The sequence below is a fragment of the Eufriesea mexicana genome, unplaced genomic scaffold, assembly GCF_001483705.2.
Source record: "Eufriesea mexicana isolate 0111107269 unplaced genomic scaffold, ASM148370v2 scaffold1140, whole genome shotgun sequence".
Lineage (NCBI taxonomy): Eukaryota > Metazoa > Arthropoda > Insecta > Hymenoptera > Apidae > Eufriesea > Eufriesea mexicana.
The window spans coordinates 250195-265269 of NW_016909285.1; the positions used below are offsets into that span (position 1 = coordinate 250195).

Below are 15075 nucleotides of genomic sequence, written 5' to 3' on the forward strand. Positions count from 1 at the left end.
TTAGTAATATTCTATGTGTAAATTTACTTCCTTGTTAATTACTATAGAATTTCATAATTCATATATAATAAACATTTACTACAATTAAAATATTTTGAAAGGTATAATATGTTTCAATTTATCGATATATGTTAACAATAATTACAAATAATGCTAATAACAAAGTTCTGGAATTTTTTCTATAATTCAATTTAAATAGTATTCGTATTATTTATTAAGGCAATGATATATCATGTTAAATTTCAGTCATCCACTCAACTTGTTCATATTATTGAGTGGTTAATCTACAATATCAATTCATATAAAAAAATGATTTAATAATCTTTACATTATCATAAAATGGACGGTTAAATTTTAATACTTTGTGGAAAAATATTATTATACTTTTGAATTCCTTATATAAAATATCTGATTAGAAAAATGATTGAGAAAACACATTATCTTTGGTTATTATTGTGTGTAGATTAATGATCTAAGTTGTGTCATTGGTTAATGAGTGTCTCGATTACTTTTATTACGATTACGTAATAATGAAGCATCCAAGAGAGAGTAAGTACCAGGTTCAAATACTGGTGGATATTCAAGACCAGGATAATCAGGTGATGGTGATGTAGGTGGTGGTATGTAAGGTATCGTCGACGCTGTTAATGAATTTCTACCTATGCTTGTATATCCTTTCTGACAGGAAGATTGACTTGAATTACCCTAAAAGTAAATATTTGTTGTTATTTTATCATTATATTTTACATGCTTATAATTATTACTTATTGAAATACATACTTTTAACATTAAATTTGAAGTACATGGTGATGGAGTGTCTGGACTCCAATCACTGATAGAACTGGCCGAACTAAAACTCTGACTAAGAGTTTGAGGACTATTTCCACTGAAAGAACTAATAGATTGGCTGATTCCACTATCGCCAGGACTCTGACTGTTGGATCGACTTGGTAATCGTGATTGATTGTAACATTTCTCCCTGAATATTGCTCGATGTAATCTTGGTGACCCTATAAATTATATATAAGGTTCTAAACGATTATTATAAATGTCTCTAAAAGACATACAATAAAAAATTAAATAATATAATTGAAACATATTATGATATAATAACATATCAAGTAATATATGTAAAATATGTTATTTATTTACCTAATAAAGTCTTTTGTGTTTCCTTAGGCAAATCAAGTGTAGAAGGTTTCTGTTGACATTTATTACTAAATAAATTTTTCAGACGATTTGTTTTCTGAACTTGTTCACCCTTATCTAAATGCATCTCAAATGCAGCAGTCATTCCTTCTTGTTCAAATGGAGAACTTGGTATAGGTGGAGGTTGGTATTGCGCTACGTTTTTCAAACGGGTTTTGTCATAATTGACGTCCTTTTTATCAATCCGTCGCAAGGAGTCTAACCAATGCTTATCTGAAAAAACATGATCACGGCGACTTGTTAAATTGAAACTTCCTTTACGACTAATGGATACATCTTTTTTTGCACGTTGTAAAGTTTCATAAACATGAAATGTAAGATCATTACTAGAGCCAGAAGGACCTAAAAAAGAATAATATCAATGTTGTTTTATATTACGTAAAATTATTACATAAACAATGAAAATTACCATCATTTCGAGTAAGCGGTCTTGTTATCGATTTATCCTCTGATAAGTTATTGATATTTTTAGGTAAACAATAATCATACGATCTAGAAATGTTATGATTACTTGAAGATTGTACTTGATTAGTATAAACATTAGTATTATATTCACAAGTTAAGTTTACTTGTCTCCCTGATCTATCACCACTATCTGTTTTACTGTGACATAAGGGGGTCAATTGTTTTTGTTCATTTGTGACAGTTTTACATTGAAATGAATTGCTTGGTTTCATTTGTTGACAATTTAATCCATCTAATGACTTTTTCTTATTAATATAACAAAATTCGTTCGATTTTTTCGGAATTGTATATTTTGATGGTTCTCCTTTATACTCATTTTTTTCTAAATCAAAATCTCCACTAAATTGTCGCATTGTATGAATATTGTCCGAATTTCGTGAGTAACCACACAAAACAGTATTATTAACCATTTCATCATTATTTTTATTTCGAGTGTAAATATCATTGAAACCTCCATCAATAAGTCTGGATTGTTCACTAATTGTCTCATTATCGTAGAAGTTTTTATGTTGAATATGAACGTGATCACTAGTTAAAGGTGTCATTCGTGGTGATACAGGTCTAGTCCTCGTCATTTGTCTTTGATCTTCTTGTTGTAATAACATAAATTCTTCTAATGTAATAAAACCTTGCAGATCTTCTGGTCTTCTATTTCTGTTATTGAGACACCTAAATATTAAGTACTGCTTCACTAAATTACTACATTTAATATAATAAAAAATATATATATATAAAATATAAAACGTGCTCTAAATCAAATAAGGATAATGTATAGGAAAATAATTCTAAATAAGGTAAAACATGCACAAAATATATACATATAAAATAAATTCAATCAATATTTTAATTAATTATTTTATTATAAAATGAAAAGTATAACAATATTTTCAACTGTTATCATTATTCGGTTAAAAATTTATTTCTATATATATTATAAAAAAGATAGAACGATAATAATTTAAGTTTTAAAGAACTTTTTTAAAATTATATATCACGCTTAAATACAACAAAATTAGTATTAATTTTACAGCATGCAATATAAACTATTACCTGTCTGTAGTACGTCTGTAATCACCCATATCTTGAGTACTACTTGACATATCAGTAGTACTATGAGATGCACATAGTCCATAAAATGTACTTCCTGCAATTGTCATTTGTAAGTCTGGTGAATTTGGAACAGAATCTTGTTTCCTAAAAGAAAATTCATATTTTACCTTAATTTTAAATGAGATATTCTATATTAAATAATTTTACTTATTAGGTGTAGACGTAGGAAGAACTCTTCTGTAACTTCTAAATTGTGCAGTTGGAACAGGTACATTATGATTCCTTGTACCAAGAAATTTCAAATATTTTCTATCTAAACTAGCACCACTGATTTCATGTTCTTTATACGTGGAAGAATCCTTACGGACAACTTTTTTTAACGATCCAAACGATTTTTCGAAATTCGGTTTATATTCCGAAGTATGAACACTTTTAGTTTTACTTTTTTGTTCGCCATCGCTCTCATCAGTTTCGCTGAAAAGAGCACTATTTCTACTGTGACCATCAGCACCTAAAGTTGCTTTATTAATTGCATCTACCCATAAGGCAAAAGAATCTTCAGTATCTGCAGCAAAATAAAATACTGTTCCTGTATGATAAACCTTGAATGCAAACTTTCTCGATTTTACTTCAGCAGCTCGTGACACAGTAAATCCTGTTAAAGCTATGAGACAGTCTGCTTTTATACTGTTTTGAGCTTTAAACCTAGGTTTAAAAATCATATAAATATTTGTATGCGAAATATATATATATATAAAAATTTAGTTAACACACCTATATAGAGAAGAACATTTTAAAATAAACCAAGCTTTAGCCCAAGCACCACCTGCACCTCTTGTGCGATATGTTAACCATCCTTCTAAATCACCTGTGCCTATATCTTTAACAGAGATATTTCTTTTTCCTAATTCAAGAATAACATAAAACTTAATAAATATAACCCTTTAAAAATTAATGTGCATTAATATGTATTGTATATGTGCGCGTATGTGTATATAATATACATATAAGTATTTACTTGCAAATAATATGCTCCGTTTTCTATTACTTCTAGGACTACTGGAAGATTTGCTTAAGCTTCCATGCAGTCCAATACTCCTGGCTACCATCATAGCTTTATTAACCACACCCTTTTCAAAACTTTTTTCCTTTTCAGATACTTTAGTTTTATGATCTAGGAATTGTTTTGAAGAATATGAACCATCTGGAGAATCCATATTTTGAGAATAAGACTCAATATCATGGTATTCCATTGTTGAATTGGAGTATATAGACTTTTCAACAGTAGGATCATATTTATCACAGATAGATTTAGTATCCTTTATTTGTTTATCATTGTATTCTAAATATGCAGAATCCAAGTTCAAACTAGGTCTGCATTCATTATCTAAAGTATTTATGTCGTCAATAAATTCTAATTTTTCTGTAAAACTATTACAAGCATCAAAATAATCCTGTTTGTCTTGATAATCCAAATTACTTTTGATATGATTTTCCATATTGTGTTCCATGTTTTTTAAATCTTTCCTAGTATTAAGTTTTTCTGATGTATAATATTTTTCTTCATCTTCAAATATTTTTGAAGTATTACTTAAAGATGAATCTATTGTTAACTTTGAATGGTATTTACGTGGAGGTGGATCTGGAGGTATTAAATGCGGTTTAGTTTCTAGATTCTTACTAGATTCAATTTTTGTTAGTTCTATACATTTGCATGATTGTACTGCATTTCCTTGATTAATAGCATCTTCAGTTATTGTATTATCATTCTGTATGTTTTGATAAATCTGAATTTGTGGAATGTTTCTAGTTTGTGTATTATCTCCAACAGAATACAAATTATTATTTGTCCATACTTGTCCTGGAGATTGTATCTTTTCTTTCACTGATACATTACTTATCTTTTCCATTAATGTTTTATGTTCTATTGAACCACAATCTTTTGGTTCATTAAATGTTTGATGAATCTTTCCAAATTTATTCAAATTTAAATTATTATCGGCACATTTTTGCACAAAACTATTTGTTAATTCCAATTTATTTTCATTAGTTTCATGATTTGAATTTGAATTATTTGCAAAATTTTGTGTGTTACATACTTTTGACGTATTTTCCGTTTTAACGTTTAAATTGTTTGTTATGTTTTTCATGTCATACTTATTTACATCGGTACTAATACATTCGTTATTGCTTTGGTTATTTTCTATACTGATTTTATGACTTGCATCAGTTATCTTACATATAGAAGTTTTAAACGAATCCGAATGTTCAGATGATTCAGAACATTTGCCTTTGTTATCTTGAGTAATATAGTTATCAATATCACTACTTTTTCGGATATTACTATTAAAATTTTTTTGAGTACTTTGTTTCTGATCATCAACATCTCTCAATCCTTGTTGATCTTCGAAATTTGTAGAAGTCAATTGAAAATCAGTCTTATTTGATACATTGCTTACATTATTTGCAGATGATTCTAATACATAAAATAACTTTTGTTTTCTGTCCTCTATATTGTGAACGTCCATTAAATCATACGCTGGTGTACTGTAACTTTTATCTAATCTTCCTCGCTCTTTACCGTTATATATACTAGGTTCTTTACTGCTTACCATATTTTTACTACTACTATGTTTATCCCTAATAAAATTGTTGCACTCATCTAAAGGCACGCTTGTATCACTCAGGTTATTGTTATTGGTAACATTAGCAGATGTTTGAGAAATTTGGCTGGATGTATTTATATTACTAGTAGTTAACAGTTCCTCACAAATTTGAGTAGTTTTACATTCATCTTTCTTCTCGTGTATTATACTGATTGTATTTCCTACTTGAGGAATATCGTGTTTCATAAGTTTATCTTGAAATTGTACTTTCTTATCATCAGTTTGTCCATCATTCCTCTTTTTCCTTTTGCTTTGTTCTATACTTATACACGTTTGTGGCCGTATATTTGATGGTACATTATCTAAACCATGAGCACAAGATGCTGCTTTGTCCCGTAATTGAGAGGTTGTACTATGTTCTTGTTTTAATTCTTTCCAAAATTGTTCTATATCAATTCCATGCTTGGTAGTAGGACTAGCACCAGTTATTGTAGCTCGTCTTTGAACTGAGTTTCTTGGTTTTGTAGAATATAATCGAATTGATAAAGGTGGTTCTGTTTCACTATCTGAATCGCTACTATCTATTATCATTGTATCTAGTATATTAACAGTATCTAAAATGCTTGCAGGTTCTGGACTGGGATTCTTTGGCCTAAACAAATTAAAAAATTCGTATTGATTTCAACATGAATGGAACACATGTATGTATATAAATATATATACATACCTTGGTAATGGCATTGTAAAATCTGGTATGGTTAATAATTCTGGTCTTGGTGATGGAAGATTGTGTTGCCATCGTGTTGTGTAAGATGTTTTTTTATTGCTTGGAAGTCGATATGGTTTTATGTAAATTTGACCATAGACTTTTGTATGTCTTGGTCTACGTTTTAAAGTTAATAATACTTCTGCTGGACTTTCACGAAACAATTCTAAAAGATTTTTTCTTTCCCAACCAACTACAGTTTGATAATTTACCTGAAAAATATTAAAATTAAATTGTATAAATTACGTAATAAACAAAAATTCCATTAGGAAAAAGACAATACCTGAACAATTTCATCTCCTTCTTCCATCTTACCACATTGATGTGCAGCTGATCCAAATTTAATTTCAGCAATTTGATGAGATCCATGAAAAGATGGTAAAATATAAAATCCCTACAAAAAGAAAATTCTTTCTAACTTTCATTTTTTACGTTTGTTATGAAAATTATTCTTTTATATTAATTTTACTATATAATGTAACACAATTATCTAAACAGGAAATTAAAGTTGTGTTGAATGATGATAATTTTATCACTAAAGGATGTAGCAGATAATTTTGTCCTACAATGATTATAAAGTACATTATTTTATGATTTGTGGAAAATATTTTATATATATATATTATTTATTATTATCATAATTTATCATAAAGTTATTTAAACATAAAGAAGTAAAATAGATCAAATTATTTTACTTTGAATTGATATTTGAAACTTACTAAATCATCTCCTGGTTTCTTTTTTAATGTTGCCAAATCTAAACTAGCAGGCTGCAATATCATAGGATCAGTAATATCTTGTATTATATAATCTGCCAATTTTGCTAATTGTCCACAAATAGTTCTGATTTCTTCTATTGGTTTCTCTGCAAATCTATCTCTTTGTGCACATGTGGCCATTTCTAAAGCTAACTTCATTAATTCTACTTTTTTGTCATTGTATTCCAATTGTCCACTAAAAGGAGGTCGATCAAGCCATCTTACTAATGGTTTTACAGCCATTATTACTGATGCTACATCAGATAATGTTTGAGTTGTAACAGGTTTAGAATCTGTTTGACGAGACAATTCATTTTGCAAACTATGTGCTTGACACGATAATCGTAATGCCAACAATTGCAGATTTTCACGATCAAGTTCATAATGAAAATTTCTTAAATATTCTACAGCTTCAAGAATAATTTCTTGATGACCAAGTTTTAATACTCCAAGATGTTCTAAGTCTTCAGGTCTTAAACTTAATAATTGTTGTCCATTGACACCATGATTTGTAAAACTATGCACATAGGGAAGAACAGAATTATCCAAACCTAAAATAAAAATCATTTTTTACTAAAAAGATCCTATTATAATAAAAAAAAGAAGAAAAAATGTGAAAATGAAATAGAATATGCATAAATAATGTATAAGAATAATACATAAACAAATGTTAATAAAACTTTTTAAAAGTGATAAAATATGAAAAAAAATGTTTAATTTTGTTCTTATTGTAATTATTTATTTACAAATTGTATAATTTTATGTATAAATGATAACTTTGTTTTGTTTTTAAATTTAATTTGTTTTAAAGTTAATAATAATGAAAAGACAATACTGAAATAATGTAAACAATAGTCATTTATAAATATTAACATTACAGATTTGAAAAATAAATAAAATTGTTGCAGTTATGAAATATTTTTAGAAGATATCAAGTTGTGTATTATTGAAAATTTTGTAACAATAAATATATCACTTTTAAATTGTATGATTGAACAAATACTTAAATAAATCAACAATATTTTACATATATAACTAAATGGTTAAAGGGAAAAAAAGAGAAGAGATGCGCGTATATTGAGCAAGATTTTTACGCGCAAATTTTCACGACACATCGTGCAAATTACAAAATTCACTCGTTTCTTAAGTTATATGGGTGAATACACTAATTCTAAAGGAAATTCAATTTTTCATACCTTTTAACCATTCACACACTTGCTCAGTTTTCCATTCAGCGACATTAACATACGCCATGATCCGATCATATACTAATTCAGAAAATGCTAAAGATTCTCCTAGTCTTCAGCTGTTCTAATTTCCAGACTGTCTCGTCGATAACTGTTAAATACTTAATTTAACAATAGCTCTGTAGTATATGACATGATAGTTCAAAATAATAGCGTTACACTGCGCTTTGATCGTTCATGTGCTGGCAACATTAAAAGTAACTGTCATAATTTTGCGAAGAATCAGTTCTTGTGTATTTAAAAAATAAAAGTAATGTTTCTGTATTAATATTAATATATCAAACATTGTAATAAAATATTATAACATAGAAATGATAGATATTCATATAATTATATCACTTATTAATAATAATTATTACGTGTGGTTGGTAGTTCTCATTTAGTATCATATACCAGTGGCTCTCATGATATATTAATTTACAAAATTGTATCAAATTGTAAAATATTTCTTATTTTACACATAATTCATAAAAACACATTAATTACAACACAGTATTAAATAAAATTTGTACATAATATATGCTTTTTGTATTATATTAATATATTATATAAAATACAAACTAAAGTAAGTATACAATACTTTTATCTTTAAACTTATAAGTTATACATATATTTTTTTTTACCTATTTATTTATGTACATAATACATATTTACAATATATATTTGTAATATATAATAATACCAAGTATAGCTATTTCTAGTAATATAATTAAAATTAATACAAATTTATTCATTAGAACTCTTCTTTGCATAGCATTTAATATACGTTTTATTTTATCTAATTTTTCATCTGTTTGTGATAATCTTCTTTCTGCTTGCAATAATCGTTCTCTTTGCTCATCCAGTTCAGAAATTACTTCTGTCCCTATTTGTTCACTTTCAACAGCAATTGCTTGAGATCTAGCAATAGACTGCGATGAACGTTCCAGAACTGCATTTGCTTCTAATAATGGTTGTCGATGTTCTTCATCCCAGTTAATTCCAAAATTCATTGTGATAATGTTAATAAATATATTCACATTGAAGAAAATAAATGTCCTTTAAGTTGTAATATCCAACATAATATCCATAAATTCACTTTGATCAACTGAAATCAGAAACATAATTTACATACATATTTATAATACAAAATAAATAAGGAATTATATAAAAATAGATTTAAGTTTTTTGCAGTAATTTAATTAATCCAAAATAAAATTCTTTTACTAAAACCATCTTGATTCAAATCAAATTCTTTAATCATAAGTTCCATTTCTTCATTGGTTAAATTACATTCAAACTCTTTATTAAGTATTTGTAAATGTTTTAATGTTATCTTGTCATTTGTAGATTTGCTTATAAATAACTTAAATGCATATTTAATTTCATCTAAAGGATCTCGCTTATTTAACTTCTCTGACACTATGGAAATATTAAAATTTGATTAATATAATATTAAAGACCAAATAAATGTTGTAACTATAAATTTCTTCGATAGTTATTTTATTAAATTTAATTGCTTAGATATAATGGCTTTGTTAAACATACCAACGTAATTAAAATCTTCAAAACAAATTTTATTACAATCTCGTTTGTCATACATTCGTATAATAGCTAAAATATAAGATTTTTTTGCTACAAAACCTAAAGCTTTTAATGCAGCTTTCATTTCATAATAGTCTAAATAACCATCATTATCACTGTCCATTAAACAAAACGATTCTTTTAAACATTTCTTTATACTTTTTGTTAGAATATTATTTGTAACATTTAACATAATTGACAATAAATATTTAATTATTCTCAAAACTGAATTATGTTTACCTTTTAATTACTAAAAAAAAACTGTGAAAATATTTAATTTCTTTCGTTATCAATAAATTATAAAGACTTTTATTTAGTATACAGTCTTATCTGAATATGTTTTTTATATTTTTATATGATAATATTCAAATGAAAAACCTTCACGTATATATTGAACTTCATAAAATATTTCACTAATTTGTTTTGGCGATTTCTATGACCTACGTTGATCTGCATTGAAAATAAGACCTGTTAGTTTTAAAGAACTAACAGGTGTTACCACACTATAAGTCAATAATATCGTAAACAATTTTGAACTATATTATTTCTTTGATCAATGTCTTTAATGATATTAAATTAATAAAAATGACAAGTGTTACATTTTTACATCCGGATCTTGGCATCGGAGGAGCAGAAAGATTAGTAGTTGATGCTGCGTTAGCTTTAAAAAATCGAGGTTGTAAGGTTAATGTCGTGACAACTCATCACGATCCGGAACATTGCTTTTCTGAAACAAGAGATGGAACGATTCCTGTTACAGTTGTAGGAAATTGGTTGCCAAGACATATCTTGGGGAGATTCTTTGCGCTTTGTGCTTATATTCGTATGGTAAGTTTATTTCTTAAAAAATGACAATTTTATAAATCATTTTCATATCTTTTACTGTTCTTTTTCTAGATATATGCAGCTAGCTATATAATTTTCTGTGAACATAAGCCAGATATTGTATTCTGTGATTTGGTTTCTATATGTATACCTATTCTTCGATTACGAATTCCATATATAATTTTTTATTGTCATTATCCAGATCAATTGCTCTCACAACCAGGAGGAATTAGTAAAAAATTATATCGTATATTCCTTAATTATTTGGAAGAAATATCAACTGGAATGGCACATAAAATATTTGTAAATAGCACATATACATGTTGTGTATTTAAGGATACATTTAAAAGATTATATATTGAACCTAAAATTTTGTATCCCTCTATTAATACAGACTTTTTTGATAAAACTCCAATAATGTCTTTAGAAAGAGTACTTGATAAAAAATTACCTTCAGATAGTATTATATTATTATCTATCAACAGATATGAACGTAAAAAAAATTTGGGACTAGCATTAGAAGCACTAGCAGAACTTAAAAAGTATTTAACAGAAGAAGAATACAGAAAAGTATATTTAATTATGGCTGGTGGATATGACAAAAGAGTTGAAGAAAATGTAGAACATTATTTAGAATTAATAGAGCTTGCTGATGAACTATATGTTACAGACAAAGTAATATTCCTTCGCTCCCCTTCAGATATCGATAAGGTATCTATTTTATACCATTCTAAGATTTTATTATATACACCTCCAAATGAACATTTTGGTATTGTACCACTTGAAGCAATGTATATGAGTAAACCAGTAATAGCACATAATTCTGGTGGCCCAAAAGAATCTATAATTCCTGAAGTTACTGGATTTTTGGTTGATTTATCTGGAGATGCATTTGCTTCAAAAATAGCTTACTTAATTAAAAATCCAGTGTATATTCAAGAATTTGGTAATGCAGGAAAAAAAAGATTTGCTAAAACTTTTAGTTTTGATGTATTTAGTGCTCAATTGAACAAAACAGTTGAAGATTTAATACAAAAAAAATTATTATAGTTAGTTAACTTTTATATATTACAGATAAAAATTTAAATTATTACAATTTTATTACATATTTTATATGATGTACATTGATATGAAAATAAAACAAAATAGGACAAAGAAATAAGAATCACATTGTGTAAATTTCAATTTATTAGTACTATTGATTATATTAATAGTAATTATATAGTACTTTTATTAATAGTAATATTCAGTTGTCAAATTTTTTAAAGTGTGATTTATATAAATGAATAATAATGTAATTATAAGTTGCTATATTATTTGTTAATATAATCATAATTTTATTTTATGACATCACAAAAAATTATGTTCTTATATTTTTTTAATGTTACATACTTTCTAAAATATTAATTTTCATTTTAATATTGAAGATTTAAGTTTATCTAATATTTTGAATTATTTTGTAAAATTATAAATTTCTTTTATTTATTATTTGTATTTATTGTGCACATAATTTATATTAAATTTAAAAAAACAGTATGAATAATGTAAAATATATAAAAATATTTTAATTATATTGCACTCTATTTGTAGTAGGATATAAATTGAAATGTTTGTTAATATGTTGACTATTATGTCAATTTTTTAATTTTTGTTCTTTACATCAAATAATCATTTCATTTTATTATTTAACATAAACATTTTAATAGAACTACAATAAATTATACAATTGTTAACATAATAATCAGCACATTAATTTCATTTGTATTTATTAAATTGCATTTATTAAATAAAATTATTAAATAAAAAGTTAGTCCATTAACTGTAAACTATCAAGTTTTTCACTGGAATAAAAACCTGCTTTGACTTGTCTCCCACCAAAGAAACGTCCATTTAAATCAACAACAGCCTTAATCGCACTTTCTATTCTCTTAAATTCCACAAAAATTCTAACAGCTTCTTCTGGAGCAGCTTCCGTTACTTCATGGATAATAACACGCGCAACATCGCCATACTTTGTATTACATTCATCTTTAACTTCTGGTTCAAGATCATCATCCACTTCTCCAGGACCAACCATATTACGCAATAGTACAACCTGATTGATAACAATATATATTTTAATGAAAAATATTTGATATATTTTTTTCATATATTTTATACTTATATATTTTATAAAAAAGATTTATATTTTATTTTGCAGTTTATTACTGAAGTTTATTAGTATTATATAAATTTATAACTTATAAGTTTTATAAGTTTATAAAAAAATACTATGAATTACAATTTCGAGTAGTAACAAATATTAATTATAAATTTGAATTTCAAATATTATTATTAAATAAATTTATTTCTTATTTATGAACAAAATAAAGTTCTTTCTTACCTTACTTGGACATTTCATTATTTCTGTAATGCTAGGTTCTTCCGAAGGTTGTGGAGGAACAACTTGTGCTGGAGGTGGAGAAACAGCAACAGGTGGTGGTGGTGGCATTAGTTGTTCTCTTTCCCCAACAATTCTACCACCTCGTTTACTAGTTTTTTCTACTTGTAAAGCAACAGACATTCCTTGTTCTTTTTTACCAAGTCCTTGCCCTTCTTTGAAACCATATTTAGCCATTATTTTTGCTGCTACTGATGATGTAGCATATCCCATGCTAGTTGGTGGTCTTGGTGCTGGAGGTGGAAGATCAGATGATTCTTGTAAAGAAGGTGGTGGAGCTATAGCTGCTCCTCCAGCAATACCTCTTGATGTGGGAGTTCTTTCCTCATCCCTTTCAGGAAGAATCATTGTACTATTTCCAGAAGAAGTCTAAGACAAGTATTTACATTACCTTTATATTTTCCTTTAAATATAGAATTCTTTTTACATATGAATAATGAAATTATAATATTACCTGTGTATCTTCAAAACGTGAACTGTCTCTTCTACGCTTACGCATTTCAGTCTCTTGATCATGTTCTCTATCACGTAAATCTCTTAGTTCTTTAACAACTTTGTCATATTCATTAGGCCACATGGGATCATACTCATTTATTACATTCCAATCAAATTCCCCTCCTACACCAATACTACTAACAGTACCAGAAGAAAGTGGATTATTATGAGGTCCATCATCATCTCTATCTGTGTTTCGATTTGCTTTTGACTTTAAATCTATTACAGGTGCTAGAACTGCTGTTGCTTTCCTATATTGTTCACGTTTTGGCTAAACATACAATAAAACAATAATTTTAAATACTATTATAATTTAATCATTATTATAGAAGAAATGTACCTGTGTAGTAGCAGCTTTTTTCAACTGTAATTGAGATTGTAGTAACTTAATACTAGATGACCATCCGGCCACTTTTTCTGATGTTCTGTGTTTGTCAAAATCGTCGTATAAAGACATTGTCTTTAATTTCTATAATTCACGAATACATTTATTAAAATAAACTACACTTAACCTCAAACTACTAAGTATTATTAAAGTAGTAAAAAAGTATGTATTCAAAATTAAGTTTAAAATAAATTTAATACATGTATTATTTAAATTACTAATTACAATTGAAAACATGATTTAATACTGAATTTTATAAATTTAACATTTTTTAAAAACATTTTAATATATTACATGATGCACATAGCTTACTACTCTTAAATTATAAAAATATTCTTTATATATTCATACTTAAAATAAGCACTTTTTAAGAAAGATTATTTTGTGTTTCTTGTCTTGTTAATTAATAGTCATTATTAAGCGATAATATTTATAGCACTTGCATATGTATGCAATTGTTTATGAAGAGTATATACATGGGACCAAGGATATCCAACATCAAGTAACAAAGTCGACAAAGAATGAGAATGCAATAAAGTAAAAAAATTATAGGTTATATTTACTTATACGTTAGAAAATTTGATATTTAGACAATATGAAAAAGAAAATTTAAACACACAGGCATGCACGCACGCACGTGTGTATGCACAGTTATATAGAATATATTTATCAAAATCTATTTTAAATGACAAAAATATAGCTTTAAGTTAATTTGCTTAAGATAAATAAATATTATAGAAATAATGCTGAAGAAATATTAAAATCTTTTATAATTTAAATCGCTAAGAAATTATTAAAACTAAAAATCAGTTATTAATACAGTTTTCATAAATATTGAGATTCTAAAAATGGCTAATATGGGTTTAAAAATACAGTATGTAATAGAAAATATATTTTATACATTGCATTTTTATTATTTTTAATATTTTTATTGTAATTTTATGTATATAATATTTAAAATAATACACTCATTACTTATAATTAACAAATACCAATATTAAATTTTTGATTAATTTTAATCTAATCATTGTATAAAAAAATATTTACGTCAATTAGTAATTTAACACGTTCCTAAAATTTGGTATCTTTTTTTACTGTTACATGTAAACAAGAAAAATTTATAAATCACGTCTTCCAATGAACGACGGATGTACATAAATCGCCATATATGTATATAAAATATTTTTTTCTTGATAAGTATGAATTATTATTTGTTTTTATTAAATTTATTTACTTTCTATATGCTACTATAATAACAACATTAAA

General features: G+C 26.5%; 5 protein-coding genes across 6 annotated transcripts; 1 reads left to right on the forward strand and 4 right to left on the reverse strand.

Moving 5' to 3' along the window:
• Window positions 1–420: 420 nt before the first annotated feature.
• On the reverse strand, window positions 421–8108 carry cnk (connector enhancer of ksr). Its single transcript, XM_017900285.1, has 12 exons — window positions 8051–8108; window positions 6816–7405; window positions 6380–6490; window positions 6058–6308; window positions 3743–5982; window positions 3499–3628; window positions 2932–3429; window positions 2725–2868; window positions 1619–2343; window positions 1153–1551; window positions 781–1010; window positions 421–705 (listed from the first exon to the last, which is right to left on the reverse strand). The coding sequence occupies exons 1-12, from the start codon at window positions 8106–8108 to the stop codon at window positions 490–492; spliced, it is 5592 nt and encodes a 1863-aa protein (XP_017755774.1). The 3' UTR covers window positions 421–489.
• Window positions 8109–8763: 655 nt separating this feature from the next.
• Window positions 8764–9154, reverse strand: Vti1b (Vesicle transport through interaction with t-SNAREs 1b; the record flags this gene model as incomplete). The annotated part of the gene is made up of 1 exon (XM_017900327.1): window positions 8764–9154. A coding segment is annotated over exon 1 (330 nt), but the record flags the coding sequence as incomplete, so codon positions are not given.
• Window positions 9142–9857, reverse strand: LOC108547672 (cell division control protein 31). Its single transcript, XM_017900286.1, has 3 exons — window positions 9629–9857; window positions 9308–9502; window positions 9142–9188 (listed from the first exon to the last, which is right to left on the reverse strand). Exons 1-3 carry the CDS (start codon window positions 9855–9857, stop codon window positions 9142–9144), a joined length of 471 nt encoding a protein of 156 aa, XP_017755775.1.
• A 368-nt stretch (window positions 9858–10225) lies between these two features.
• On the forward strand, window positions 10226–11539 carry Alg2 (alpha-1,3/1,6-mannosyltransferase Alg2). Its single transcript, XM_017900287.1, has 2 exons — window positions 10226–10492; window positions 10562–11539. The coding sequence occupies exons 1-2, from the start codon at window positions 10250–10252 to the stop codon at window positions 11537–11539; spliced, it is 1221 nt and encodes a 406-aa protein (XP_017755776.1). The 5' UTR covers window positions 10226–10249.
• Window positions 11540–12296: 757 nt separating this feature from the next.
• Window positions 12297–14449, reverse strand: Spf45 (splicing factor 45). 2 transcript variants are annotated; one of them, XM_017900313.1, is made up of 5 exons: window positions 14373–14449; window positions 13765–13893; window positions 13384–13695; window positions 12873–13298; window positions 12297–12584 (listed from the first exon to the last, which is right to left on the reverse strand). In XM_017900313.1, exons 2-5 carry the CDS (start codon window positions 13879–13881, stop codon window positions 12297–12299), a joined length of 1143 nt encoding a protein of 380 aa, XP_017755802.1. In that variant the 5' UTR covers window positions 13882–13893; window positions 14373–14449. The 2 variants fall into 2 exon arrangements, with proteins under 2 accessions (XP_017755802.1, XP_017755800.1); XM_017900311.1 differs by lacking the exon at window positions 14373–14449 and adding an exon at window positions 14161–14239.
• Window positions 14450–15075: the final 626 nt, after the last annotated feature.

Coding starts and splice junctions, on each gene's coding strand:
- cnk (XM_017900285.1), bottom strand. CDS start 8,108: ATGGCGTATGTTAATGTCGCTGAATGGAAAACTGAGCAAGTGTGTGAA. Junction 3,629..3,742: donor ACGGAGCATATTATTTGCAA/GTAAATACTTAT, acceptor TTCTTGAATTAG/GAAAAAGAAATATCTCTGTT. Junction 3,430..3,498: donor AAATGTTCTTCTCTATATAG/GTGTGTTAACTA, acceptor TTTTAAACCTAG/GTTTAAAGCTCAAAACAGTA.
- LOC108547672 (XM_017900286.1), bottom strand. CDS start 9,857: ATGTTAAATGTTACAAATAATATTCTAACAAAAAGTATAAAGAAATGT. Junction 9,503..9,628: donor TGAAGATTTTAATTACGTTG/GTATGTTTAACA, acceptor ATATTTCCATAG/TGTCAGAGAAGTTAAATAAG. Junction 9,189..9,307: donor TTTGAATCAAGATGGTTTTA/GTAAAAGAATTT, acceptor TTCTGATTTCAG/TTGATCAAAGTGAATTTATG.
- Alg2 (XM_017900287.1), top strand. CDS start 10,250: ATGACAAGTGTTACATTTTTACATCCGGATCTTGGCATCGGAGGAGCA. Junction 10,493..10,561: donor TTTGTGCTTATATTCGTATG/GTAAGTTTATTT, acceptor TTCTTTTTCTAG/ATATATGCAGCTAGCTATAT.
- Spf45 (XM_017900313.1), bottom strand. CDS start 13,881: ATGTCTTTATACGACGATTTTGACAAACACAGAACATCAGAAAAAGTG. Junction 13,299..13,383: donor CACGTTTTGAAGATACACAG/GTAATATTATAA, acceptor TACTTGTCTTAG/ACTTCTTCTGGAAATAGTAC. Junction 12,585..12,872: donor TAATGAAATGTCCAAGTAAG/GTAAGAAAGAAC, acceptor GTTATCAATCAG/GTTGTACTATTGCGTAATAT.